The sequence below is a fragment of the Cervus canadensis genome, chromosome 1, assembly GCF_019320065.1.
Source record: "Cervus canadensis isolate Bull #8, Minnesota chromosome 1, ASM1932006v1, whole genome shotgun sequence".
NCBI lineage: Eukaryota > Metazoa > Chordata > Mammalia > Artiodactyla > Cervidae > Cervus > Cervus canadensis.
Window position 1 is genome coordinate 19,060,658 of NC_057386.1, and position 25,579 is coordinate 19,086,236.

Consider the following 25,579-nt stretch of genomic DNA (forward strand, 5'->3'; position numbering starts at 1 on the left):
AGCGTCAGGGTCACCACCGAGTCCCACAGAGAAGCCGTCGGGTCCTTGGCTTCCCTCGTTTTCTCTCAGCTCTTTATGAATGAACTCCGGCAGCAAGGAGTTTATTTTTTTATGAATGGGAGCCCAAGCGGTGAATGAACCCGGGAGCCAACCCCTGAGTTCTCATTGGCCCCTGCTGCTGGGAAACTCCGCCCCACCGGCTCGGCAGAGCGAGTCTCGGGATTGGCGGGCGTGCCCGGCCCTGGGGTTTCATTCACAAAAGTCAATGAAACAAAGGGAGCGGGGTGGGGGGTAGATAGAGCCAAGGCAGAGGCGAAGGAAATGCACCAATCAGCGGCTCCCCCGGGCTCACAACTGTCGGCGGCGCCCGGAAAACAAGCCGGTGCGCTGGGGACCCTGGGCCGGGGTCGCCTAGCTCCGGCCTAGCCCCGCGGCCCTCGGTGCAACCCGGGGGGGGATGCTCGGGACCCCTCGCGGCTCCAGTACAAACGCCCGGGCCTCAGGTGAGGCTACGGGAGGGAGAGGGAGGGAGAGTGTGATTCCCAGCCTCTCCTCCAACACTCACCACACTCTCACCGCCGCCTCCGCAGATTCCAGGGCAGGGGGTGGGAGGCGCTGGGATTCAGGGTTGGAGGGGGCGCCCGAGTTGTGGGCGTGCGAATGGTGCGCGCTTCGCCGGCTCCTCCGCGCGCTAGCGCACACTCGCGCGCGCGCACACAGACACACACACACACAGACACACACACACACACGTCTTATGTAACCAAGTCTGGGCAAAGCAGGGCTGCAGAAAGCAGCCGAAACGGCGACCCCGGTTCCCAGGAGCAGGTGGGACCTCCTTTGGCGGGAGGGCAGTGTGGCTGCGCTAAGCTCTGCAGGCGGAAACCTCCCCATCGCCTGAGTGAGTCGGAGAAGTTTTGCCGTCGGACCCGGAGCCTCGGGACTGCCCCTCCCCGCCGCCCTTACCCACCCCCACCTCGCTGCCTTCCCCAGACGGTGTGCGAACGCAGCCCCCCCGCCCCCAGGTCTCTGCCCCCGCGCGGGGCCCGGGCCGTGTGGCCGGAGGGAGCGGCCGGATGGAGCGGAGGATGAAAGGCGGATACTTGGACCAGCAAGTGCCCTACACCTTCTGCAGCGTGAGCGCCGCGCCGGCCTCCACGCCCGCCCCCTCCCTGCACCCGCCCCAACCCACCCGCGGCCCCAGCGGGGTCCAGGGCTACCCGCCCCTGAGTCACCCCGGGACCCCAGCCCCGCCCCCCAGACCAGGCAGCCTCAGGGTGACTCCGGGGCATTCTTCCCCTTCCCCGCAGAAATCGCCCGGAAATGGGAGCTTGCGCGAAGCTCTGACGGTCCCACAGGGGAAGCTCATGGACCCGGGCTCCCTGCCGCCCCCCGACTCCGAAGGTAAAGAGACAGCGAGACAAAACGCGACCCTCCCCACCTCACACACCCTGAGGGCTGAACCTGGGGCCCTCGCCCTTTTCCCCCCAAAAAATTGCCCTTCAAGGGACTCTGTTCATCCTCCCCCAACCCCCAAGGGGGAGGTCACCGGGCTCCTTAGGGTTCCCACTCTCTCACCGCCACCTCCACCTCACCTTCTCCATTCCATTATTCACTCCCTCAGATCTCTTCCAGGATCTAAGTCACTTCCAGGAGACGTGGCTCGCTGAAGGTGAGTAGTTTTGTGACCTTTTCTATTATTGGGGTGGGGGATGCTCTCTACCCCTAGTATTCCAACATAGCTCACTTCCTCTCTCGCTGGCCTCCAGGGCCTCTGCAAGGCCCCTTCCCCAAGTCTCCTGCCTTTCCACTCTTTCCAGCGCCCTTGTGGATACTTATATTGATATTTGTTTTCTCTGCCCTGAGCCAGGCTTGTGTAACTAGGCCTGGGGATGAATCAGACCATTGTGTGGGGTATTTGCTTATTTGAATGGAACTTGGCCCCAGGCCCGTTTTCCTGGTTGAAATTTTCATTTGCAAAGTTTGTTTGGGACCAGCCTCCAGGCTGAGGTGTGTGTTAGGGTTTTGGGGCAGGGGAGTGAGTGTAAGAAACAGGAGAAAGAGAAGGAGCAATTCGTTACCTATCTTCTGGAATTGCCGAAACCCCTTTGGTTTCTCTTCTTCCCAACCCCCAGCACCAAATGATTTACTGTCTGAGCCAAAAGAACAACAAAAGTTTAAATAATTCTTTTTTTGTTTTTTTGCATCACTTCGGCAAAGCAGCTCAGGGCTTCTCCCCCAGATCGCCTTGATTGTAATTCTAATGGCAGCCGATCCTCCCTCCTCTTTCCCTAGGCAAATTGCTCCTCCAGTTTGCTGCGGGCGGGAGTGGGGGGCTGGTGGTGGAGTGGGGTGAGCTGTGAGCTGGCTGGAGTGGGGTCAGTAACTGGGCCTCTGCGTAGGGAGGTGTATTCTAGGAGGTCCTCTAGTGGGATTCCTTGCTGTATTTGGGTGGAGCCCAAGGGTGTCACTAGCAGGACTGCAGGTAAGCAGCTTTTGGTGTTGAGAGTCTCTGAGAGGGAAGAGTTAATACCCCCATCTGAGGGTCCCTTCACTGTAACACTGAAACCCAAGAAACCATAGCACTAGGAACCCCTTCTTAAGGGCTTTCCTCTTTGAGATCTCCCCATCCCTCCACCTGTGTCTCTTGGATGATTTCTTAAAACTCAAACCCAGCTCCTCTAGAACCATCTTTAAAAGCCTGGAGTAAAAGGGAAAGACCCCTGACTAGACAGACTAGATCTATTGTGACCGCTGTGGTATCCCCCTAAATATATATGTTAACAGAATGACTAGCATGGAGCAAGCACTCAAGACATTTTGGAATTCAAGGCTCAATGTCCTCATGGGTGCTGGAGAGATCTGGGGGCTCTAGGGAGATTGTGGCCATCTTTCCTGATTCTGCAAGCCCTGTGTGCCCAGCTGCGAATTACAAGCAGAGCTATGCCCAGTCTGCCCATCCTGCCCATCCTCCGCTCGAGGTTCCGGAGCTGGGCTGGAGCTAAAAGAACGCAGTGGTGTCAGTTTCCAGGGTCTCTCAAAGACTTCCTTTCCTAACGCCTGATTTCTGTCTGGCTCGCCAGGCTCCTGTCTGTCCGGCTGAGGGTCCCGAGGCTCCCCCAAGTGGGCAGCTCCTGGGGCTTGTGATCTAGGGGTAGGCTCAGACGTTGGCGTTTCGGAAGCAGTGGGGTTTGGAATGGGAAGGGGAGGAAAACGTTCTCGTCTTCTGTCAACCTTGGAAGCCCCACCCCTTGGCTGTGGGGGTCTAGACCTTGTGCTTGTGTCTCTCTGCATGTGTCAGCGTGACAGCCAGTGTGTGTTTCACGCTGCTGCCCTGGAAGTCCTCGTGCATTTAAATCCAGTGGGTGGGGAGGTGGGGGTGGGGATCGCAAGACGCAGGTTGGGGGGGAGGCGCTGGGATCTCCTTGGTTCCATCTCCTTCCTTCTGAGGGAGCAGCTCAGGTTCCCAGCTGGCGATGGATGGCCAGGCCTGAGGGGGGGATGCTGTGGCCGATTGCTCCTTCTCGCTCTCTCTGCGGAGACAGATGCAGCTGCCGGGGCCCTGTCCCCCTGCACCGTCCCAGCACCACCCCAGCCTCCTCTCCTGCCTCTTTCCACCAGGTCAGTGACCCCTGCAGCCCAGAGGGAGCTTTGGGGTGGCAGGGAGGGACTAGTTCCTTTGGAAACTTGCCAGTGGTGGGGTGCGTAGGACTGGGGGCCAGAGCTTGATTTCTCCCTAAAGCCCCAATTTGGATTGAAGCTGTGGGTGCTTGAAGTGTGGGTGGGGCTGTGAAGAATTAGGGGGACACCAGGTTGGATTCTGGCAGAGGTAGTTGTGGGTTCAGCATCTGGTGTCCAGGCAACATAGAGGGTGAGGGTGAGCGGGGGGTCTGTGGAGGCAGCTCAGACATCTTTGGATTGGGGGTTTTCTAGATGGATAGGGGGGTGGGGTGATGTGAGGCTAAGAAGGTGTGTTTATTTTCGGGGTGCCTGGGAATCTGCTGAATTGTTGGAGAAAGAACCAGGCTACTGCAGGGAAACCCCGGGCTCAGACCGGCTGAGCCCAAGCTGTGTCTGGTTATTGTCAAAGATGTGCTTCTGGTCGAGGGTTCCTTTCCGGGTTTGTGGGGAGCCCTCTGGAACCCTCAGAGGCAATGCCTTTGGTCTCTTGGTGATAAGGAACATTGACTTTGGGTCATGTATGTTCTTTGTATGAGGCAGGAGTCCGTAACGGGGTCTATGGCTTCCCACAAGCTCTGTGGATAGGTTGCAGGGGTCCTTGAGCCCTCCGATGTGTGTATAAAATCATTGGGGGTGCAACATACCCAAAGGAATGTGAATATTTCTAAGAAGAGAAGGATCCATAGCTCCTATGAGATTCTAAAAAGGGTGGGTCTGTGCTCCCCTTTGCATAAGGACCATCAGTCCCAAGTCTTCCTCTGAGGTCTGCAGCCCCTCGTCCTTTGGTTTTCCCCGTTCATATTTGTAAATCCAAAAAGAGATCCCATTGGATGTGTTTCACCCGTGTAAAGCTGTGAAGTAAAAGGCAGTTGGGTGTGTGTGAATCCATGTGTGTGCATGCTGGGGCTCAGCCTGTCTGTGAGAAGAGATGGGGTTAATCCCCTCCTCTGGTCTTCCCTAGCTACAATGCCTCCTTCTATATCTTTCTGTCTCCTCCCCTTCCAGAAGGCTCTTGGGGACAAATGTCCCCTCCATAGATAGAGAACTGGCTCCTTCCATTATGCTGCCAGGGTGGGGGCGGGGTAAGGGGGAGAGGCCAGTGGTGACAAAATGGAGGAGAAGCTCCGGGGGATGCCTCCCCCCATTTCCACTGGGGCTCCTTAAGAGGCTCCTCTGCCCTGTAATCAGACCCTCAGAGAGGGAGAAGGTGGTGGAATATATATTGTATGGATGGGTGGTTTACTTGGGATGTGCTTCGCTACTTGGCTGTTTTCACCTACCTGTTCTCCTGGAGCCCAGGTGGGAAGCCCCTAAGCCCCTTTTCAACTGACTCCCCTCCTATTGGAGGGATGTTCCCTGAAATTCTCTTTCTGGGCATTATGCTGGCTTGGCATCTTTCCTGTCCTCTCCTTAATCCTCTGCCATGTCCCCAGGCAGATAAACACCTTAGTGCCAGGATGGAGTTGGGGGCAGACCCTGGCACACTGGCTTGGCAGCCTAAGCTCAGCCAAGTCAACAAATAAATAAAGAGTGGCTGACACTCGAGACCAAACATGGTCATTAGAAATTCTCCTGCTCTCCAGGAACGCGAGGTTCTGTGTTCCTATTTCCATCCTTGACAGTCTCTGAGCCACGGAGGCCCTGTCCTGCCCTTCTGGGAGGAGCTGGCGCTCTGGGGAGGGGCCAGGCAGGCACTGGGGTTCACACCACAGCCCATTCTTGCCTTGGCTGATCTCTCCTGGCCCTGGGATGAGGACAGCACCACCTCTTTTGAGGTATTACCAGGGTATTGGGGGTGGCCTCCTGAAGGACTGCTTGGGGATTGGGGGTTCTGGTCAAACCTTCAAGCCTGAGGCAAGAGGAAAGTCAAGATGACCCCAGGGTTCTCTACCTTCATGTGACCTGGCTTGTGACGCCAGCAGGAGATGCCCCCAGCCCATTACCTCAATGGAAACTGGCAGTTAATGAAGCCCCAGAGGGGGCCCAGAGTGCGTCAGCCTCGCCCATGTGCTGTATCTCTCCCACCCTCGGGACCCTTCTTGCCCAGGTAGCAGGGAGGGAAATAGTGTTCATTTTGCTCCTGTCACCCCCATTCTGCCCGTCTCGGGGGCTCTCATCTATGGTTGTGCCAAAAGGCACAGCAAGGATGGGCTTGGGTCTTACCCACCTCCCCCCCCCGGGCAGTTGAGCTTTTGCATCCTTCCCTTTATCCAGTTTTCCAAACCTGCCTGTCCTTAGGGGCTGCCAGAGGTGTGTATTAAAATACAGGTGCCTGGGACTTCCCTGGTGGTCCAGTGCTTGACTGAGCTTCTAATATAGGAGGCGAGGGTTCGATCCCTGGTTGGGAAACTAAGATCCCATATGCCTACCACACAATGTGGTCAAAAAAAAAAATATAGATAGATAAATAGATAGATAGATACCCCCACCCTGACCCTTTGGAATGACTCTCCAAGGGTGGGGCCTGGGAATCTGTTTCTAAGAGTGTCCCAGGCTTCTTGATTGGGGCCAGTTTGGGAACGGTTGCCTTTGTGCCCTAGTTGCGCTCCTAAAAAGATGTACTGTGTTGGTTTTTTGTTTGTTTTTGCCAAGGGATTTCATGCCCTGCTGATCTATTTGATCACTTCAGAATTGTTCTGTGCTGATTTTTCTTCCATAAGTTCTTTAGGGGCTGGTGGGCTCCTGATTCTTAAACCCTTCAGCCAATGGGTTCCCTCTGTCAAGAAGTCACCAATCTATAAATGTGTATTTTATTTTATTGTTTCTTATTGAAGTATAGTTGCTTTACAATATTGTGTTAAGTTTCAGGTGTTCAGCAAAATGATTTGGTTATACATATATACATGTGTGTCTATACCAAGATTCTTTTTTTTATTTTTTCCCTTAGAGAGTATTACAATATATTTAATAAGAGTTCCCTGTGGTACACAGTAAATCCTTACTGTTTATTTTATAAATTATAGTGTGCATCTGTTAATCCTATATTCCCAATTTATCCCTCCCCTCGATAAATGTGTATTTTAAAGGACTTGACACCTCTGATGTCTAAAGCAAGTTGATAAAGAATCCACCTGCCAAGCAATTGATCACAGCCTTACGCATCCTTTGTGAGAAGTATTTTCCCTGGAAGACCTGCTTCTAATATTACCTGGTGGTGGAGAGGGGGCCCTCAAGGGGAAGGAAGGGCTGGTTTATTAGGATCTCCTTAGTTCTTGCTCCCAGGCCCATGTTGCTCCCTCCCATTGGCCTGAGGACAGGGGTCATTGTATGTTTATTCATATAGTCGACAAATAATGCATTGAGTGTCTATTCTGAATGGGACCCTGTTTCAGGGGTGCTTGGGAGTCAGACAAACAAGACAGATAAATCCCCTGCCCTCAGCAAGCTTAACTTCTTCATAGAAGAGGTGGATAATAAATTACACATAAATTACATATGCATAAATTAAATTAATACTTTCAAGAAGTCATATGTGCTCGGGAAAAAATAAAACAGGGATGTGATCGAGAGCCAGGAGGGACCAGTTCAGTTTGGGTGGTCAGAGAAGGCCTCCGAAAGGGCAAAGTGAACTAACACTTCAGAGGCCAGAAAACAACAGGCCAGGATGTGGGGAAGAGGGGTCAAGCTGGACCCAAAAGGAGACCAGACCTCTGGAGGGTAACAGGCAAGGAGAGGCAGGTTGGAGAGATAAGCAAGGGCCAGAACCTTCGGGGCCATGGAGGCCAAGGGCAAAGAGTTTGGGGTTCATGCTTTAAGCAAGGGAGAGAAGTGACTGGATTTCTGTTATAAAAGATCCCTCTGACAGCCTTGTGGAGAGTAGTAGGGAGTTCTGATCTGAGGTCATGGCTGAAATCCAAGGAAGACACTGCAGCCTTGGCCCAGGAGGGAAGCCACAGAGATTGGGGTGTGTCCTGTATAGACTGTGACGAGTGACAGTGTGGTCCAGCCATCTCCTTGTACCCTCACCCTTACCAGCCATTTCCAACTCTCCCGTCATTTTATCCATGAGCTTTCCCATTGCCCACTGAGAGCAGCTTACAGGAGACGAAAGACCTGTCTCTGTGGGTTCCATCGCCTTACCTTCAAGCCACTCTCTTCCCAGGCTATCAGGAAGTCCTTCTTGGTGTCTACCCTTTCCCTTCCTGCTGTGATCTATTTATTCCTGAGAAAGGGGCAAAAAGTTGGCAACGATTCTCGGGTCAGGAGAGGTACTCAGCTGGATCGCACCTGAAGGAGTTGGCGAGGCCAGAATAAGAACTAGAAATCAGAGCCCGGATATCCAGTCTGGGGGCCACGGATGAGCTGTTGTGCTATTTTAGTTTTCCTGCCTAATCCCCAAACCCAGCTCCACCCACACCGGCACCCTGGGAGTGCTCCTCAGAGCTCCAGTTTAGGAAGCCCTTCTGTCTCCTAGTTGCACATCAAAGGGACAAAGCACCGTGACCGCCAGTGACCCCAGCCTCCTCCTCTCCCATTGTCATACTCTTATCACCTCTTTTGAACCAGTCTTTTCCTTCCATTCCATCTCCTTTCCCAGGCTCTAGAATTCTACTTCTCACCTGGGAAGTTCTGGGCCCAGCCCAGATTCAGAATCTTCCCATGTGATTCTAAGTCCACAGACTCTCACTCCTTGTCATGCCTGCCTATCCCAGATGTGACTCTGCTTTGAGGGAACTTTGTAAACTCTGAGGGGCTGGGTTGTCTTCACTTAAGAAAAATGGAGGGAAAAAAGACAAAGCACCTAAGACACAACTCTGGAATCTGCTCAGACGGGTTCTGAGAACTGCAGCCTTCCCTCCAGGGTGTTAAGGGAGCCCCGAGAGGGAGGGTGCTAGGACCTGGGTGGAGTTACTTTCAGTCCTAGGAAAGCTGCTTGCCCCTTCAGGCTGGTGCTAATCTGCAGGGCTGCAATAATGGAGTCTGCCAGGGGCTGCCATCCAAGACCCTCAGCCCAGACTCACCTCTGACCTCTCTCTGCAGCTCAGGTACCGGACAGTGATGAGCAGTTTGTTCCTGATTTCCATTCGGAAAACTGTGAGTTGAGGGCCCTGGGTAGAGGGGATTGGGAGTCGGGGAGGGCAGGAAATTAGTCATAGGGATAGAGGATCATAAAAAATCAACTTGTTCTGTGCTCTGAAAAAGGGTGAAGGGCAGAGCTCCCCATTCTTGGGTTTGGACTCAAAAGGCCTAGCAATAACTGGGAGATGAAAACTTTGGTGCACATTGGGGCTTGCCCATTCTAGCAGTGTGACCTTGGAGCAGACGCTTCACCTCTCTGATCCTTTCCTTATTTCTGAAACAAGGGGCTTGGACCACTGCATCAGGGGCCAGTTCTACCATTCTAAGTTACTTGTGCACAGCTAGTAATAACTTGGCACCTCAGGAGACCAATGTCTGTTGACATTTGGGGTTGTTAACAGCTGAGGGTGGAGTGCTGTTGGTATCTAATGGATAGAACCAGGGATGCTGCTAACATCCTGTGATGCTCAGGACAGCCCCCATGACAAAGAATTATGTGGCCCAAGTGTCACTGGTGCTACTGTTGAGAAACCTTGCTTTAATGTTCGATACTTAGCTTTCAACAGTCTTGACCAGTGAAATGAAATAGAGCACAAATAATCAACAACAGAGCACTCGATTGTGGGTTTTGACTCACACTTGCAGTCTTGAAACCAACTCTTTGCTGCTCGGCCTGGTGGCTGGAGTTGGCGGACCCAGCAGGGGCCACAGGAAAGGCCAGTGTTCTTCACGGATAATTAGGAGCGTGTGTGTGATGCTAGTCAGCTGACATGCAAGTGGGCTAGTATCCAACCTTAACCAGAAAAAGAAAGATGCTTTATAGCCCCAAATAAGAAAACATTTCTCTCCCTTGGAATTTTCCAGGATGGTCAGGAAAACCACAGGCCTTTGGTTGGAGCTGCTTGCTCCTACAAAGGTGTTTTGCGCAGGGTGGGGGTGGGTTGGGGTTGCACTAAATGTTGAACCTTAGACAGTTTCTTTGGTTCATATTGGACATGAGCCAACAGTATAAAACTAGACATAATATAAATAGCCAGACTGTTCTTACAAGTATCTATGATTCTTCTGACAATTGTGACCCAGAGAAGGGGGATGAGGCTATACCAGCAACCAACTGCTGGTTAAAGAGCAGAAGATGTCAGAAGGCATCAGAAGCTCTTCCTGCCTCTCCTGTGACATTCTCTGGCCTTTCTCTGCCTCCCCCGACCCCCACAGTAGCTTTCCACAGCCCCACCACCAGGATCAAGAAGGAGCCCCAAAGTCCTCGCACAGACCCGGCCCTGTCCTGCAGCAGGAAGCCCCCCCTCCCCTATCACCATGGCGAGCAGTGCCTTTATTCCAGGTGAGCCCTAGCCCTGCCCTGGGGAAGGAAGGGTTGGATGGAGGGTTGGGGGTGGGCACCTAGTGAGGAGTGGCAGCATTTGAGATGCAGATTAGACAATAGAAAGGATTTCGAGGTCTTGTAATAGGGTAATATAGCTCAGGATTTCCTGAGTAGTTAGGATGAAAAATACAACAGAGGGTTCAAGGGATGTATATTAAGACCAGGGAAGGGACTTCCCTGGTGGTTCAGTGGTTAAGGCTGCACTTCCAGCGCAGGTGGTGCAGATTCTATCCCTGGTTGGAGAACTAAGACCCCCCACCCACATGCCTCACGTTGTGGCCAAAATATTAAAAAGGGCAGAGTAGTTCCACTGGAGAAGCCACTGTCTGACCCGACCCATTTGCTGTGGGCTGGGGAGAGGTGTTTTCAAGATTACACCTGGCTTTAGGGTTAAGAAAGAAGAAAAAGTTGATGTGGGGCAGAGTCTAGCACCCTGGCACCCTCTCTTCTCCCGTAATCCCTGTGACCTGACTTCCCAGGGAATGAAAGGTTCAAAGATGCTTGCCCAGCTTCTGTGCCCCCTCACCCCTGTCTCCCTCCCCCTCACCTCCAGTGCCTATGACCCCCCTAGACAAATCGCCATCAAGTCCCCTGCCCCTGCTGCCCCCGGACAGTCGTCCCTGCAGCCCTTTCCCCGGGCAGAACAACGGAATTTCCTGAGATCCTCCGGCGCCTCCCAGCCCCACCCTGGCCACGGGTACCTCGGGGAGCACAGGTAAGGAGACAAGGAGAGCAGCATCTCACCAGTTTTTCTCTTGAGTGTTCTTCACTGGCCCTTAAGAGACCTGGCGTGGGGAAAGGTGAGGATATTGACCTCTTCCTGCCCCTTCCTTCACCCCCGCCCCCCACACTCTGTAAGCTCTGAGAGCAGCAGGCACAAGGAGGCCTACTTTTATTTTTTAATTAATTATTTTAATTGGAGGCTAATTGCTTTACAATGTTGTAGTGGTTTTTGCCATACATTGACATGAATCAGCAATGACTGTACATGTGTCCCCCATCCTGAACTCCCCTCCCACCACCCTCCCCATTCCATCCCTCAGGGTTGGAGGACTACTTTTAATCTTCTCTTCTCTTCTTTCTCCATCCGACCACATGCAGCTCCATCTTCCAGCAGCCCCTGGATGTCTGCCACTCTTTCACACCCTCTCAGGGAGCAGGCCGGGAACCCCTCCCTGCCCCCTACCAACACCAGCTGTCGGAGCCCTGCCCACCCTACCCTCAGCAGAGCTTCAAGCAGGAATACCTTGACCCCCTGTATGAACAGGCCGGCCAGCCGGCAGTGGGCCAGGGTGGAGTCAGTGGGCACAGGTACCCAGGGGCGGGGGTGGTGATCAAACAGGAGCAGACGGACTTCTCCTACGACTCAGGTAAGAGATGCTCCCGGGAAGGGGATGGAGGAGTTTCAAGGGGATTGTTGGGTGGGGTGGCATGTGATCGAGTGGACAGTGCCGTTAAATACAACATGTCTCTCCTTCCTATCCTTTTACTAGTTCACATATTCAACCCACGCACCTACCACTTCTTTTCATAGATTCAAAAAGAACTGTCCCTTTTCAATCAGCAGACTTATATTCAGATTAGAGATAAGTGAGATGTGCGGGTCCTTGCCTTCAGATAGCTTGTGACTTGATAGGAAAGTTAAGGCATTTCTTCCCATTTCTATTTAACAGGTGTTTGGGGGCTTAAATACCTACTGAGACAGAAGTACTATGCCAGGAGCATGTGTGTGTGCAGTTGGTGGACACGGATGAATAGGATGTGTCACTGGTCCCTGTCCCCACAGAAGCTTAAGAAATACAAAGGGATTTGAATGAGGAGAAACATGAACTTGAACTAGCCAGGCTCACACTTCCCGATTGGAAGGCAGGGTTCAGGTGTGGTTTCCACATCCTGTTTGAGCCTCCTGGTTGAAACAACCCACCATCCTGGCCAGAGCTGGAGACTGGAAGTAGGGACTACTTTAAATTCTAGTTCCACCTGGCTGTTGATGGAAATGAGATGCACTCAGCCACAGTGTTCATAAACAACAGCTACTGCTCAAAACCCCAAGCAGCCAGGGAAAGGCCCAGGAAATCTTGTCTCCTGTTAACATTGTCGTATGTGTTAGTCACTCAGTCGTGTCCAACTCTTTGTGATCCCATGGGTGGTAGCCCACCAGGCTCCTCTGTCCATGGGATTTCCCAAGGCAAGAATACTGGAGTGGGTTGCCATTTCCTCCTTCAGGGGATCTTCGGACCCAGGGATCGAACCCAGGTCTCCCGCATTGTGGGCAGTTTCTTTAACATCTGAGCCACCAGGGAAGCCCCAAGTTAATTAACATTGTTACCAGCTCCAATTTTGAGTTTATCTGCCAACTTGCAATAGAAAAAATAAATTTCAGAGTCTAGATTAGGCTCAGAGCTGCCTAGAGCCTAATTTAAATTTCCCTTTTCCTGGTGTCAGTCTTTTAGGGGTAGGGGCATGAGCCCCAAATCCCCCAGGCTGCCTGAATCAGAACCAGAAGGGAGCCCCTCTCCTCCAGCCCAGGGCCCTACGCCTGAGCCCTGTCCCGCAGTGAGAAGGAGGAAGTGGGAGGGAGACGCTCTTGTCCGCTGACCTTCAAAGGAGGCAGACCGGAGGAGCTCCAGTTACATGCCCTTGAACTCCTGCCCCTCCCCCTTCTGCTTCCTCTGAATGGAGTCAGGAATTCCATTCACAAAATGGAGGCAGGAATGAGCCCACCCTCCCGCCTCCTCCGGAGGTGTCGGGTTTCACCATCTCATTCATAAGTGGGAGTGAAGCGGGCAGGGCAGGAAGGGGCTGGCACTTGACAGGCTGGCTGCACCACGGAGTCCTCCAGGTGGGGTGTAATCCTGTGGAATGGAATGAAATAGAGCGGACTGTCTACTGTCAGAGCTGGAAACATAGGGCCTGGCCGGGCGTGCCCACTGCCTTTTCCACAAATAGATGCATGTGTGTTTCTTCTCCCTGCCCCCACACCCCTTTCCTCCCTCCCTCACACCGGCACTGGGCTGGAACCTGCCCTGCTGACCGGACGTCAGCCCATTCCAGGGGAATCTTAGCCTGGGACACTGAACCCTTTCCCCGGAGGTTCATCTCTACCCTCCTCCTCCCCCCTAAACTCACAGGAAACAGCTGCTCCTGGAATCCGGGGCCTTATGGAGCAGCTTTGCCCGGCCTCAGCTGCTGCCATCCAGGCCGTCTGGCCCAGCCCTCAAGCTGAGGGCTTCGTGCCTGACACTCCCTCTGGGTGAACTTCCCCCCGGGACCTGGGGGTAGGCAGGCCTGTGGGGAAAGAACCAGAAGGCAGGCTGGCATGTTCTTGAATGTGTGGGGGACTGCCGCCCCTGCCCCCACCCGCAGCCACCTCCAATATCTCCCTCTTTCTCCTCCCCCCCAGATGTCCCTGGGTATGCCTCAATGTACCTTCACACAGAGGGTTTCTCCGGGCCCTCTCCAGGTGACAGAACCGTGGGTAAGGCAGCCCCCTCTTCCTCCCCTGCCAAGTCCTCCGGGTTGGAGGACAGAGTCCTGCTGTGGGGGAGGGGCTCCTGGCCGGGAGTCCCTCTGGACTCTTTGGGGTCTTGTATCAGCGAGCCCCCAGATCTGAATGACCCCCACACTTCCTCCTCAAGGCTATGGCTATGAGAAACCTCTGCGACCATTCCCAGATGATGTCTGCGTCGTCCCTGAGAAGTTTGAAGGTCAGAGAAGTGACTGCTCGAGACCTCTGTGTCCCCCCCCAGGAATCACATCACGTTTCATGGGAAAGGGCCTGGAGAGACCCCTGGGGAGAGGGGACAGGGTTGCTTGGGCCACCAGAGGCACAAGCCCTCCACCTCTTGTTTCCTATGTTCCTCAGGAGACATCAAGCAGGAAGGGATGGGAGCCTTCCGAGAGGGACCACCCTACCAGCGCCGGGGTGCCTTGCAGCTGTGGCAGTTTCTGGTGGCCCTGCTTGATGACCCGACGAATGCCCACTTCATTGCCTGGACCGGCCGGGGGATGGAGTTCAAACTAATTGAGCCTGAGGAGGTGGGCCTCTCGGATGTCTCCACCCCTCCTCCCAACAGCGTTGGGGGCTGGAGATAAGAAACCCTGGGAACTGGTGACATGTGCCTTCACCAGCACTGCTGCTTTATTCAACCTGAATTCCTGCCAAACTGGGGTCTGCGGGCTGGTGCTTAGCTGCAGGGCCAGCTGAGCATGTGCTCCAAGAATCTTAAGTGCTCTTTCAGACCTGCCCCCCACATTTCCTCTCCTGAGCTGCAGTGGCCATCCCCCAACTATCCCCCATCCCCAGGTCGCCAGGCTCTGGGGTATCCAGAAGAACCGGCCAGCTATGAATTACGACAAATTGAGCCGCTCACTCCGATACTACTACGAGAAAGGCATCATGCAGAAGGTCAGGGGTTAGGGGTCCAAGGACAGGGTGGGTGCGGGCTTCCCTGGTGGTCCAGTGGCTAAGACTGTGCGCTTCCACTGCAGGGGGGTGGGTTTGATCCCTGGTTGGGGGAGTTCTGTATGCTGTAAGGTGCAGCCAAAAAGAAAAAAAAAAGACATAGGAGTAGGGGGCAGTGGCTGTGGGAAGGTGCTGGGGTAGGAGAGCATCTCTCAGCAAGTTTGAAGGAGCAGATAATGAACCAGTCAGAGAAGTCCAGAAATTATGGACAACCCTAAGATTTTCCTCTCTCAAAAAAGTGATGAGCAGGGGACTTCCCTGGCAGTCAAGGGGTTAAGACTGTGCTTCCAATGCAGGGGATGCGGGTTCAATCCCTGGTCAGGGAACGAAGATCCCACATGCTATGCAGCAAGGCCAAAAAATAAATTAAAAAAAAAAAAAGTGATGAGCAGTAATGGAAAAGAACTGTGAAGGGAGGCATGTTCTTAAACGAAGCAGCAGGAAGAACCCATGCATCTGCCTGGGCCTGCAGGGAAGGGGTCTGCTTTTCCACCCCACATTGACCCAGCCCTCTCCCCCTACAGGTGGCTGGTGAGCGTTACGTGTACAAGTTTGTGTGTGAGCCCGAGGCCCTCTTCTCTCTGGCCTTCCCGGACAATCAGCGTCCAGCTCTCAAGGCTGAGTTTGACCGCCCGGTCAGTGAGGAGGACACAGTCCCTTTGTCCCACTTGGACGAGAGCCCCGCCTACCTCCCAGAGCTGGCTGGCCCTGCCCAGCCCTTTGGCCCCAAGGGTGGCTACTCTTACTAGCCCTTCGCAGCTGCTCCCCTGCCACCGGGGCTGCTGCCTGTGTACATAGTTAAGTTTGGTGTCGGAGAAACCCCCACTCTGAAATCCACAGATGTCTTTGGAGTAGATCTCCTCTGCCCATCAGTCACTCTGGCCCAGACTCTGAGCTGCTCTCCAGAACTGATGGGAAGGGAAAGGGGAGACTTTAAGCGTAAAGGTAGCGTCTGGGAAATTCCGTTGGGGGCCTCACCTCTGGCCTCTTTCTAGGTCCTGCTTAGAGGCCAAGCCCTACTCCCTCTCCCCCACTACAGAGAACATGTTCATTCTCTTCTGGGGGACAGAGAAAGAGCTTCCCCACTTCATCCCGGTGGAGAGAGGGGGACATTGAGCTCCCCTTATCTCTCACGGTAGGGAGACAGCCACCTGGATCCTGTGCTTCCCTCCAAGCTGTGGCCCTAGAGGGTCCTTCTTGGCAGTTCTTGGTGCTCTGTGTTCCCAGAGGCAGGGGGAGGCTGGTGTAAGGAACCTGGAGTAGGGGAGGGCTTGCCAGGTAGAGGTGTGGCGGGGCTAGTCTGCTCCAGGGGCCTCTGCCTCTCCTCTGCCTTTTCCTAGGCTCAGGCCTGGGATTTCACCTCCACTACATCTGCCATACCCTAATAAAGGCCCCTGCTTCTCCTGTGAGTTCTCCTGTGTCCTCGTTGCTGCCATGGGAGAAGGATCTGAGGTTTGAAAGACACATAACCAGAGTTTGGGCCCTGGCCCTGACACTTAACCTCCTATATGGGTTTAGGAAAAACAAATGACCTCTGCCTTTTTCCTCTGGAAAAAGGGCTCAGTGATAGCTGCTGACTTCTCCCTCCCAGGATTATCAAGAAGAATGTCTGAAATATCTCATGTATTGATGGGCAGCCATCTCCCCGTCCAGGTTAGGCAGAGGGGAATTGATGAGAGCCTTGAAGCCCTCCTGGGGCTTCCTTAGGCAGGGTTTGGTCTGTGGTTTCTGTGATCACAGATATTCCCATGACCATGCTACCCATGTGTACAAACCCCAGTTGTGTGTCCCCTCGTGCTGTGGCTCCAGGTCGCTGTTTTGCTGAAGGTGGGGACAGAGTTTGTACGGAGGGGAGCAGGAAAAGGCGGCACCCAGGCAAGAGGGTACACAGAGGCTGGAGCGGCCCCGAGTCCTGGGTCCTGGCCAGTAAGGAAGAGCATGCCAGACTTTGGCAGCAAAGGGGAAGGGAAACAGCATGGATTCTCCTTGCCCAAATCTGAGGGGAGAACAGAACCCTGGGCCACGTTTTCAGGGTTGGGAGGTGGGAGCCCAGGCTGAAAAAGTGGTGACATCTAAAAAGGAAGTGTGGTAGGAGATACGACAGGGCCTGTGGAGGAGGGAAGGGCAGGATGGGCAGTCCCTTGTAAACAGCCTCCTAGGAGCCAGACTCGGGTGAAATCAGGTGCTCTCCATCCAATTACATCAGAACCGCCGCGAACCTCTGCGCTGAGGTGGGGCCAGCCCAACCACAGCTGATGCTTTACCCACAGCCCCTGCCCAGTACTCAGACCAAGACTGCAGGAAGAGATGCCTCTTGACCACTACCCACAAATAAAAAGCAATGTTATTCCCCCCCCCCCCCGAAATAGAAAACAATGTGCTAACTTTACAGCAATAGACAGAAAATTTTTAAAAAACAAGTTTTTAAAAATACATAATTGTACATGAGTGTTAATTGCTCAGTCACCTCCAACTCTTTTTGACTCCATGTACTATAGCCCGCCAGGCTCCTCTGTCCTTGGGATATCCCAAGGCAAGAATTCTGGAATGGGTTGCCATTTCCTCCTCCAGATCTTCCCGACCCAGGGAAGCCTGCAATTGTGCATGAAACCTAGGCTATCATGGTGAGAAGAGGGGCAAAGGTCAAGTGGAAACCCTGAGGTCTCAGTAGGTGCCTTAGGAGGAGAGACAGGGTCCTGGAAAGGTCTCCACGGGCTGAGTCATGTGACCTCTGTCCTCTGGAATGCTAACAAGCCACTCCTCAGAACTCTTCAAATCCTTACACGCGGAGGGCACTGCTCTGAGGAGGAGATGGCTACCAGACCACAACTACGACCACAGGAGAGAATTCTCTGGCTGAAGGAGAGACAGCCAAAACCGAGCCGCACTCCAAACTGGATGAAGGGAAACCCGGGACCAAGGCGCCTGACCCAACAGGAGAGCTGACACATGGCCCACAGGGCCGGTCCCCCAGCACACAGACAGGCACAGACTCAGCACAAGTGCAGGGGCAGGCTCCCGCAGGGGTGAGATGAACAGCAAGATGTTTCCAGCTCCTTGCACGAGACCCACATCCTCTTCTGGGCTGTCACTCCATCTCGGGGAAATACTGCTTCAAGGAAGAGAAACAAGGGCCCCATTGTGTAGGAGCAGCAGGCGGGTCCTCCTGCCCAATCTGGCCGGGAGCCCCCCCCCGCCCCCAACCCGTTCTCTCTAGGCGGGCTCAGCAGAGCTGCATACATGCTGTTTCCTCATGGACAGTCAAAAGGTCAGACCCCTGCCATGCTGTCACAGCACAGACGGTGACTCCAGCTGTTTGGGGAGATGTTCAAGAACACCCGCAGAGCCGGGGTCCCTTTTGCTCACCTAACCCAGAAAGATGACCAGCCCACTGTCTCTCAGCCTTGGCCTGCTAAACATCCCCCATTCAACTTCAGCTTAAAATCCAAACCTCCTTTCTTGGCAGTGATGACTTCAGAGGTGCCAATGCCGTCAATGCTGGTCACCCAGCTGGGACAGGTGGGCTGCCAAGCCCAGAGTTTGTTCCTAAACCAGACAGACCTGGCCAGGAATCTCTCTGGGTAGCCAGCCTCTGCTTCTGCTTCAGTTTCCTCCGTCTCCCCACAAGGCCTTAAAGGACCTTTAGAACCTCTGACTTCAACTGCTGGCCTAGGTTTCCTGCGAGGCACACCGAGACTTGCAGGAGCTCACTCAGCTAATGAAGGGGCAGGGATCTACCATCAACAGACTCTGCTGGGTTGTTTCTGAATTGTGTCCTTAGGCAGGTCTGCTGCCCAACAGTGGCCTACATTCCTTTACATCCTAGTAGGTTGTAGAAGTCTCCTTTAGTGTCCAACGTACCACTGCAGAGTAGTCCTAGTATTTATATCATTTCAGAACTCTCAAGTGTAGGGAGACAGGAGACAGTTCGGGCCATAACACAGGATGTGCCCAATCTGCCAGTGGTTTCTCCACCAGACCCAACTTCCCGGAAGTTCCACAGCCTTGCCTGGCAGCATCTGCCTGATGGTCTTCCAAGTCTAGAGGCTTGTCAGGATAAATATGAGCAGGGCCCTGGGAGGAGGCCATTCCCCAACCAAATGCTAGGAGAAAACCACCAAACATGCGGCCAGGAGCACAGGTGTGATGTTGATTTTCACTTTGGGGTGGAGGAAGAGAGGCTTTGACCAGAGAAAATTCTGTTAAAGAGATCAGGGGGATAAAAATAAAACCAAAAATAAGCTGAAAGTTGTGCGACTACTTGTGTGTTTCAAGAGGAAATAGGACGCACTGCATGTTGTGAGTTTGGCAGGTGGGAGAGGGAGCCAGGGAGAGCCTTCTGTATTTAATATGCGGCATCTGTAATCACTCAGGTTCCCAGAGCAGAATGCCTGTGCAGTGGATGTGGTTAATCACGGTGTGGTGCTTGCAGCTCTGGACCAGTGCTGATGCTGAGAGATAACACTGGAGGTCTGGGTGTGCGTCACCCTTCAGTCCAAAGAGCCCCAGGCTCTGGTTTCAGGGGACTCTCCACTGAAGCCTCAGATACTAAATCTCCCCACCTTCAGCCCAGGCCAACAGCCTAACCTTTCAGCTAAAAGAAACAGCCACAGAGAACCATTTTTGTTTCCTTATGAAAATAAATATTTGCAGGAGGTTAAGCAAAAGGACAGGGGCTGGACAGGGGTATGAAGGAGAGGGGGGAGGCCAACACTTTGGGTGAGCTTCATGGCTCCCTCCCCTACAGAGTACCAGTCAGGGCCTCAGAGCCCTCACTGAATCCACGAAGCAGACGCTCGTGGCTCCCCTTTCCCATCCAAGAGCTGCAGAAGTTTACCCTTTCGTGAAGATGACGCAGTGGACCACACGTCAGGTGTGAGCCCTGCTGGCCCCTCCTTGGGGTGGTGGAGCCTGGAGGCTCTGATCACACCAGGCATAAATCCCTGTTTCTATTTTACCACCAGGGAAGGAAGGAGAGTCAAGTTTAGGAAATGCTCAGTTGAGATATTCAGCCACCAGACAGCTGTATCCTCAGGACCAGCTTCTCATCAATAAGAGCGAGGCTGAGCCCTGGCCCAGGGCTGCAGGTGAGGCCAACATACTCTTGCCTTTCAGCGCCGCCGGAAGGCTCGGGATATTCTCCAGGCATTGGGCTCCTCATAGCGGTTGTACAAGGGTTCCAGCCGTTGCTGCTTCTTCTGCTTGCTTAGCTTGGTCGGGTCAGAGACCTTGAAGAAGGCTGGTGCAAACTCCACAAGCCACCGGGGGTCGATGGTGGTGACCTCACGCATGTACTCCTTTGTGGTCAGCACCAGCTCATGATACACCACCCTGAGGGGAGCAGAGAGAGAGCTCAAGCCTGCAACATAGGACCTGCTCCGGGGTCAAGTCACCCTGGTCCCTGGTGGGCCTCAGCTGAGCTTGCACTTGACCCTCTTACCTCTCCGACCCGACCCCTGAGGAGACTGGAGTCCCTGTTTATGACAGCCATACCCCAATACTGAGGTGCCTGCACACCTCTCACCACAAGAAAGCTGCCGGTTCCAATGAGTTAAGTGACACGGAGCCAAATCATATTCCTTCTCTGGACCTCTGTTTCCTGCTCTATGAAGTGTGAGGGTGGCTTTCTGGGCTGTCTCCACAGAACTCTAGGACCCTGAAGAGGACCTGTGAGGCTGCCACATGGGAATGGGGAAAGCCGAGCAGGCCAGGCTCTATGTCTCCAGCTCTCTTCTACCACCATGGTGGCACAGTGGTTTTAAACCAGTTTTATGTTAAGGTGGGTAAGATTTCACTTTTCTTTAAATACTATTTGAAAAAGTAAAAATTTAATCACCTCACTAGATCTCTAAGATCCTTCCTAGCTCTCACCCCTGTGATTTTATTTCTCTCAAAAGGGCCCGATACTGTGTCTAATTCAGGCTTCTGCTGCTCTAGAAACATAAGCAACGTTAGGAAGTGCTGGGTGTGAGTGGGGACACAAACACAAAGAGCCAGTTGATTCCCAAGTTCTCTCTGTCCACCTACCATTCGGGCTGTCTGTTGAAGAGGGCACTGGACGGATGGATGTAGACCACTTGCTGGTCGATCAGTGTCCGGTAACCCTCCTGTGGGTCTTTTTTGGCAGCGTTCCGGAAGAATCCACTGCAGATGGCCTTCTGCACTCGGACTGTGGACTTACCACAGGACACCACATCCAGCTTGTGTCTTGCAGGAGAATAAGTCAAGAGAGGACAAAGATGGGAGACTATTCTGCTTTCTGAGATTCTATGTTCCAGAATGACAGTACCCAACACCCACCTCGTGGGGCCCCCAGAATCGGCACTAGGACCCTCCTTCCAGCCTTAAGTGCACTACAGGGGCAGCTCGACACAGTGGGCAAGACAGATGCCACAAGAACCAGACACTTTGCCTGGGTTATAATTCAACCCAACTAATAATGTCACAGATGCTGTAAACAAAGAGCATTTTCAACAACTAATACGTCATCTTCCTCTTAGGAACTTCCTGAAGTGACTCTCAGCCCCATCCTCACCTGGAAGGAGTACAACAGAGATGGAAAAGCTGGAGGAGAAGAGTTTTATGTGAAGAGCAAGAGTACAGGCGCCCTCAGCTTCACAGACACATGCAGAGACACAAGTACATACACAGCACGGCATTCAGGGAGACCCAACTGGAACAGAAGTCACCGGGTGTTACCTGTCCATTATGCCCAACATCTGCTTGCGAATGTCCTGAGCCCGGCGCAGAGAACGGGCCTGGATGAAGTTCTCGTAGCACCAAGGGTTGGAGAACTTGTTGTTCTTCCAGGAGTTGTATACGGCCAGCAGGGTGAGGTGGTCCCCTTCGGTCTGGTGGAATTTGGCCTTCTTCTGATCTGCAAGGGCTTGTTTATCCTGCAAGCAGTAGGGAGCTCATTTCCCACCCAATACCTACTGACTGAACACCCAGCACTGCTGGGACGCCCTCCATGGCCCAATCAAGTGTGCACATTAAGCACTTGGGTGGCAACAGGCTGACTTTACCCAACTTCGCCTGACCCCTACATAAACGCAGGCCTGCACTCCTTACTTTGGGCCTGTAGAAGACGTTCTGCACAGACAGCATGGACACAATGGTCAGCATTTCCTCACTGCAGCCCAGATGCACAGACATGATCAGCATTTTGCACAGCATTGGCTCCAGAGGGAACTCTGCCATCTAGAGGGAGAAGAAGAAACTACAATTGTTACCCTGGGAAAGACCCACCTGGAGTCCTGGTTCAGAGTGGGTAACAGACCACAGGAAGTTTACCCAAGCATGATGATGTGGGATGCCTCACTCTATTAGAAGAGTTTTTTTTATTTTATTTCCCAAATAAATTTCAACAAAATGTATATGACCAAGATTATAACTACTGTTGGGGCAGGTGGGAATTTTACAGACATCTTTTCAAAGGCTAAACTCAATTACATATCATGAAGTAAGATTAGTTGGATAGAATTTCTTTTTCTGTAAAGAAGAAATAGTTTCAAGCAATAGTGGAAAATCCAAGTTAAACACAGGCATGCAGAATTCTAGTCAAAGCTTATCCAGGGCCTCAGAGCTTAATTTCTTATACAGAACAGAAAGAATGGAAGGCTAGCCAGGGAATCTTCCCCAAAGCAACCGAGGTTTAGGGCTGTCCCCTACCCTGCGGCCCAGGCGAGTAAGCAGGCCCTCGTCGTCCAGGGCCCCCAGCGTGTACAGCTGCTCCATGGCTGTGATCAAGGTTTCCATGGGCGGGGCATCCATGAAGTCAAAGGACAGCAGGTCATTGATGCCCATGGCCTAGAACAGAAGGGAACAATGTGTAGATGACAGGGTCAGCCTCACCAGTGCTCACATGGAGGGAGACTACTTATCACCTTCTTATTTCTTCAACTGCAATTAGGAAGCTACCAGAGAAGTTACCACAGGGATTAGCAGGAGGGCTGGGTCACACAAACCTCAAGACTGTTATAATACATATACTTTCTTGGGAAACATTAAAAAAAATACTCTCAGAATATTTAGTTCAAAAACCAAAAGACAAAAATTTAAAAATGGGCAAAGGTAGACATGTCTCCAAAGATATATAAAAAAATAGGAACAAACACAAGAAAAGATACTCAATATAACCAGTAATTAGGGAAATGCAAATCAAAACCACCATGAAATACCACTTCATGCCCACTAGGATGGCGACAGCCATAATTTAAGAAAGAAAATAACAAGTGTTGGCAAGATATGGAGAAACAGGAATCCTCATACATTGCTGATGGGAATAAAACTGTGCGGCTGCTTGGTGATTCACCAATAAGGTAAACACAGAGTTACCAGGTGATCTAAGAATTCCACTTCTAGGTATACACTCAAAAGAAATGAAAGAAGGGACTCAGGACAAATATTTGTACATTAAAGTTCATAGCAACATTCCTCATAATAGCTAAAAGGTAGAAACCACCCAGAAGTCTATCAATAGAAGAATGGATAAACAAAACGCTGTATATACATACAATGGAATATTACTCACCCTTAAAAACAACTGAAATTCTAATACATGCTACAGCATGATGAAACTTGAAAACAACAAGTAAAATAAGCCAGATCAAAAGGACAAATAGGTATGATTCCTTTTATCTGAGGTACCTAGGCTAGGCAGATTCATAGAGACAGAAAGTAATTTGGTTACCAGGGGCAGGAGGGAGGGGGAAGGGGATAGTTTAGCTAAATGAGCACAGAGTTTCAATTTGGGATGATCAAAAAGTTCTGGAAATGGATAGTAGTGATAGCCATCACTACTCAATGTGAATGCACTTAGTGCCACTGAACTAGACATTTTAAAAGATTACAATGACAATGTGTTATATATTTTACCATAATTAAAAAAAGAAAGAGAAATAACAACCAGCTAGCCGTGTCTCCTGCATACATAATATCTCCTGTGTATGCAGAAAGTGCCCTGTGTGCCATGTTAGGTGGGAGGGATACAAAGAGGACTAAGATATGGCCCCTGCTCTCAGAGTTCACCATGGTGACACACAGAACCACATGCAATCGCCTGCCTGCCACGGAGCAGGCATTTGATACATCTGTTGGCTAATTTGATGAATAAAAGAAACAAATGATGCACTATCCAAATGTGTATAAAGGCAGGACCTAAGCTTTCTGTTTCTTTCCCACAGAAGTGATGGTGACCATAAACCCAGCAGGTGTTCAATAACTGCTTACTGTATGAATAACAACAAGGAATTATGTTAGCAATCAGTACGTGTTGTGCCAAGTGCCTTTACCTGCACTATCTCATTTATCCACAGGAGAGACTATTAACAGCCCCCCACTTTGAGAGGAGAATACAGAGCAGAGAGCCGAGCAGGTAAATTTACCAAAGACACACAGCTCAGAGCAGAACTTTGAGCCACAGATGCCTCTCTGTTCTCACTTCAGAGACTGGAGCAGGCTTTTTTGTCTTTTTCCTCTGAAGCTCTGTTTTAGCCTTTCGTACAGGGAATGAATAATGAATTACAACAGAACACTGTGCGTTAGTAAAGTGCCAGAGCTCCAGGGCGGCACTGGAGTCGGGGGTGGGGGGTGCGGGGGCGCGGCGCTGGGTAGGGGTGCCATCATCTGGGAAATTCCTCATGCAGTTCCCCCTGCCAAGAGAGACTGAAGGCTCTCATGGGGACTGAGAGAGGAAGAGCAGTGATTTAGAATGAAACCCAGCCCCAAGGGGCCAGTCTGAAACCTGTACTAACAGTTGTTCCCTTGCAAAGCTTTAGGATTGGGGGTTTTGCTTCTGTTTTAAAAGAACAGAATTTGGATGTGAAAGTTAAAGGGTTGAGGGAAGTGAGTTTGTCCACAGTTTGGCACTGGCTTGATTTTTCTAATATCCTGTTAGACAGATAATGCTCCTAACTAAAATCTTTTATAACCAAATATCCTGCTGGTTATGATGGCAAGAAAAAAAACAACACAGCACACACGCCAATTTAGCCCCAGACCCACGGTGGAGAGGCTGTTATCACAGCCGTTTGCCTTGTACCCAAAGGGACGGGTTCCATGAGGTTACTGAAGTATTTAACAAGATTCATAAAACCGAGATCCATTTACTAAGGCCACAGAATTGGACTGCTCCACCAGCCCATTCTAACAAGACAGTGATTTCTACCTTGAGTGAGAGCACTGTGCTTGCTAAGTTGGTTCTCTGAATTTCTGGCACGTTGGTGGTCAGCATTTCATCTCGGTAGGCACGTTCTGTGTACAGCCTGTAACACTTCCCTGGGCCTGTTCTCCCAGCTCTGCCAGCTCGTTGCTTTGCCTGAGCCTAGAGGGGTGGGAATAAAAGTAACAGATCTGTTAAGCATTCCTTAATGGCTTCACCCAGGAAATCTGTAGAAAGGGGGCACTTTGCAATGGGCAAAACCTAAAATGGGGTTTATTTCACTTCCTCTAGGACTATTTCCAAGAGTTCTTACCACCGCTCTTAATCATCCCCACTCAGAGAAGTCTGTTCAAGTGAGGCCAAATATTAATACAAGCAAGTGAATAGAAGAAATACTGTAAAGATCACAGAAATATACCTTCAAACTAGCATGGCACAACATAAGAAAGCATAAAACCAAATGACAAAACCCACCCTCCACCATGATAACCAAAAATGTAAGTGAACTGAATAAATACAACGTAATCATACCAGTGAACGAGTCTGCAGCTGTTTTAAAAACCAAGTTTTTGAGATGCTCAATGGCAGATGAACAAGTTCACTCATAGAGGTGAAAAAGCAAATCGCCAAACAATACTAATTTTATTTTTTTAATCTTAATGTAAATATACAAACTATCAGAAATAAAAAACTAGGGAAAAAATGCCCTAAAATGTTAACTTTGGCTAACTCTGATGCTAGGCTTGTAGATGAGTTCTATTTTCTTTAACAAATATCCAAAAATGAACATTTATTACCTTAACTTACCTTATCAGGAAGTTAAATATTAATCAAAACCCACATACTTACTACAATATTAAAATTTCAA

At 51.6% G+C, this 25,579-nt stretch overlaps 2 protein-coding genes across 9 annotated transcripts in view; one reads left to right on the plus strand and one right to left on the minus strand.

Moving 5' to 3' along the window:
• The first annotated feature begins 272 nt into the window (after positions 1-272).
• On the plus strand, positions 273-15,958 carry ETV4 (ETS variant transcription factor 4). 8 transcript variants are annotated; one of them, XM_043467570.1, is made up of 13 exons: positions 273-503; positions 994-1,136; positions 1,311-1,404; positions 1,625-1,672; positions 8,662-8,715; positions 9,916-10,042; positions 10,638-10,799; positions 11,186-11,454; positions 13,488-13,562; positions 13,723-13,791; positions 13,950-14,122; positions 14,391-14,492; positions 15,074-15,958. In XM_043467570.1, exons 1-13 carry the CDS (start codon positions 458-460, stop codon positions 15,296-15,298), a joined length of 1,587 nt encoding a protein of 528 aa, XP_043323505.1. In that variant the 5' UTR covers positions 273-457; the 3' UTR covers positions 15,299-15,958. The 8 variants fall into 8 exon arrangements, with proteins under 8 accessions (XP_043323505.1, XP_043323506.1, XP_043323512.1 ...); XM_043467571.1 differs by having other exon boundaries at positions 13,488-13,547; XM_043467577.1 differs by having other exon boundaries at positions 10,656-10,799.
• A 3,211-nt stretch (positions 15,959-19,169) lies between these two features.
• DHX8 (DEAH-box helicase 8) overlaps positions 19,170-25,579 on the minus strand; it is a 28,305-nt gene continuing 21,895 nt past the window's right edge. Inside the window, exons 18-23 of the mRNA XM_043467566.1 lie at positions 24,718-24,873; positions 22,221-22,358; positions 21,621-21,749; positions 21,249-21,445; positions 20,577-20,756; positions 19,170-19,880 (exon numbers count right to left, since the gene is read on the minus strand). Coding sequence (XP_043323501.1) covers positions 19,661-19,880; positions 20,577-20,756; positions 21,249-21,445; positions 21,621-21,749; positions 22,221-22,358; positions 24,718-24,873 — 1,020 coding nt within the window. The 3' untranslated portion in view covers positions 19,170-19,660. The remainder of the gene's footprint in view (positions 19,881-20,576; positions 20,757-21,248; positions 21,446-21,620; positions 21,750-22,220; positions 22,359-24,717; positions 24,874-25,579) is intronic.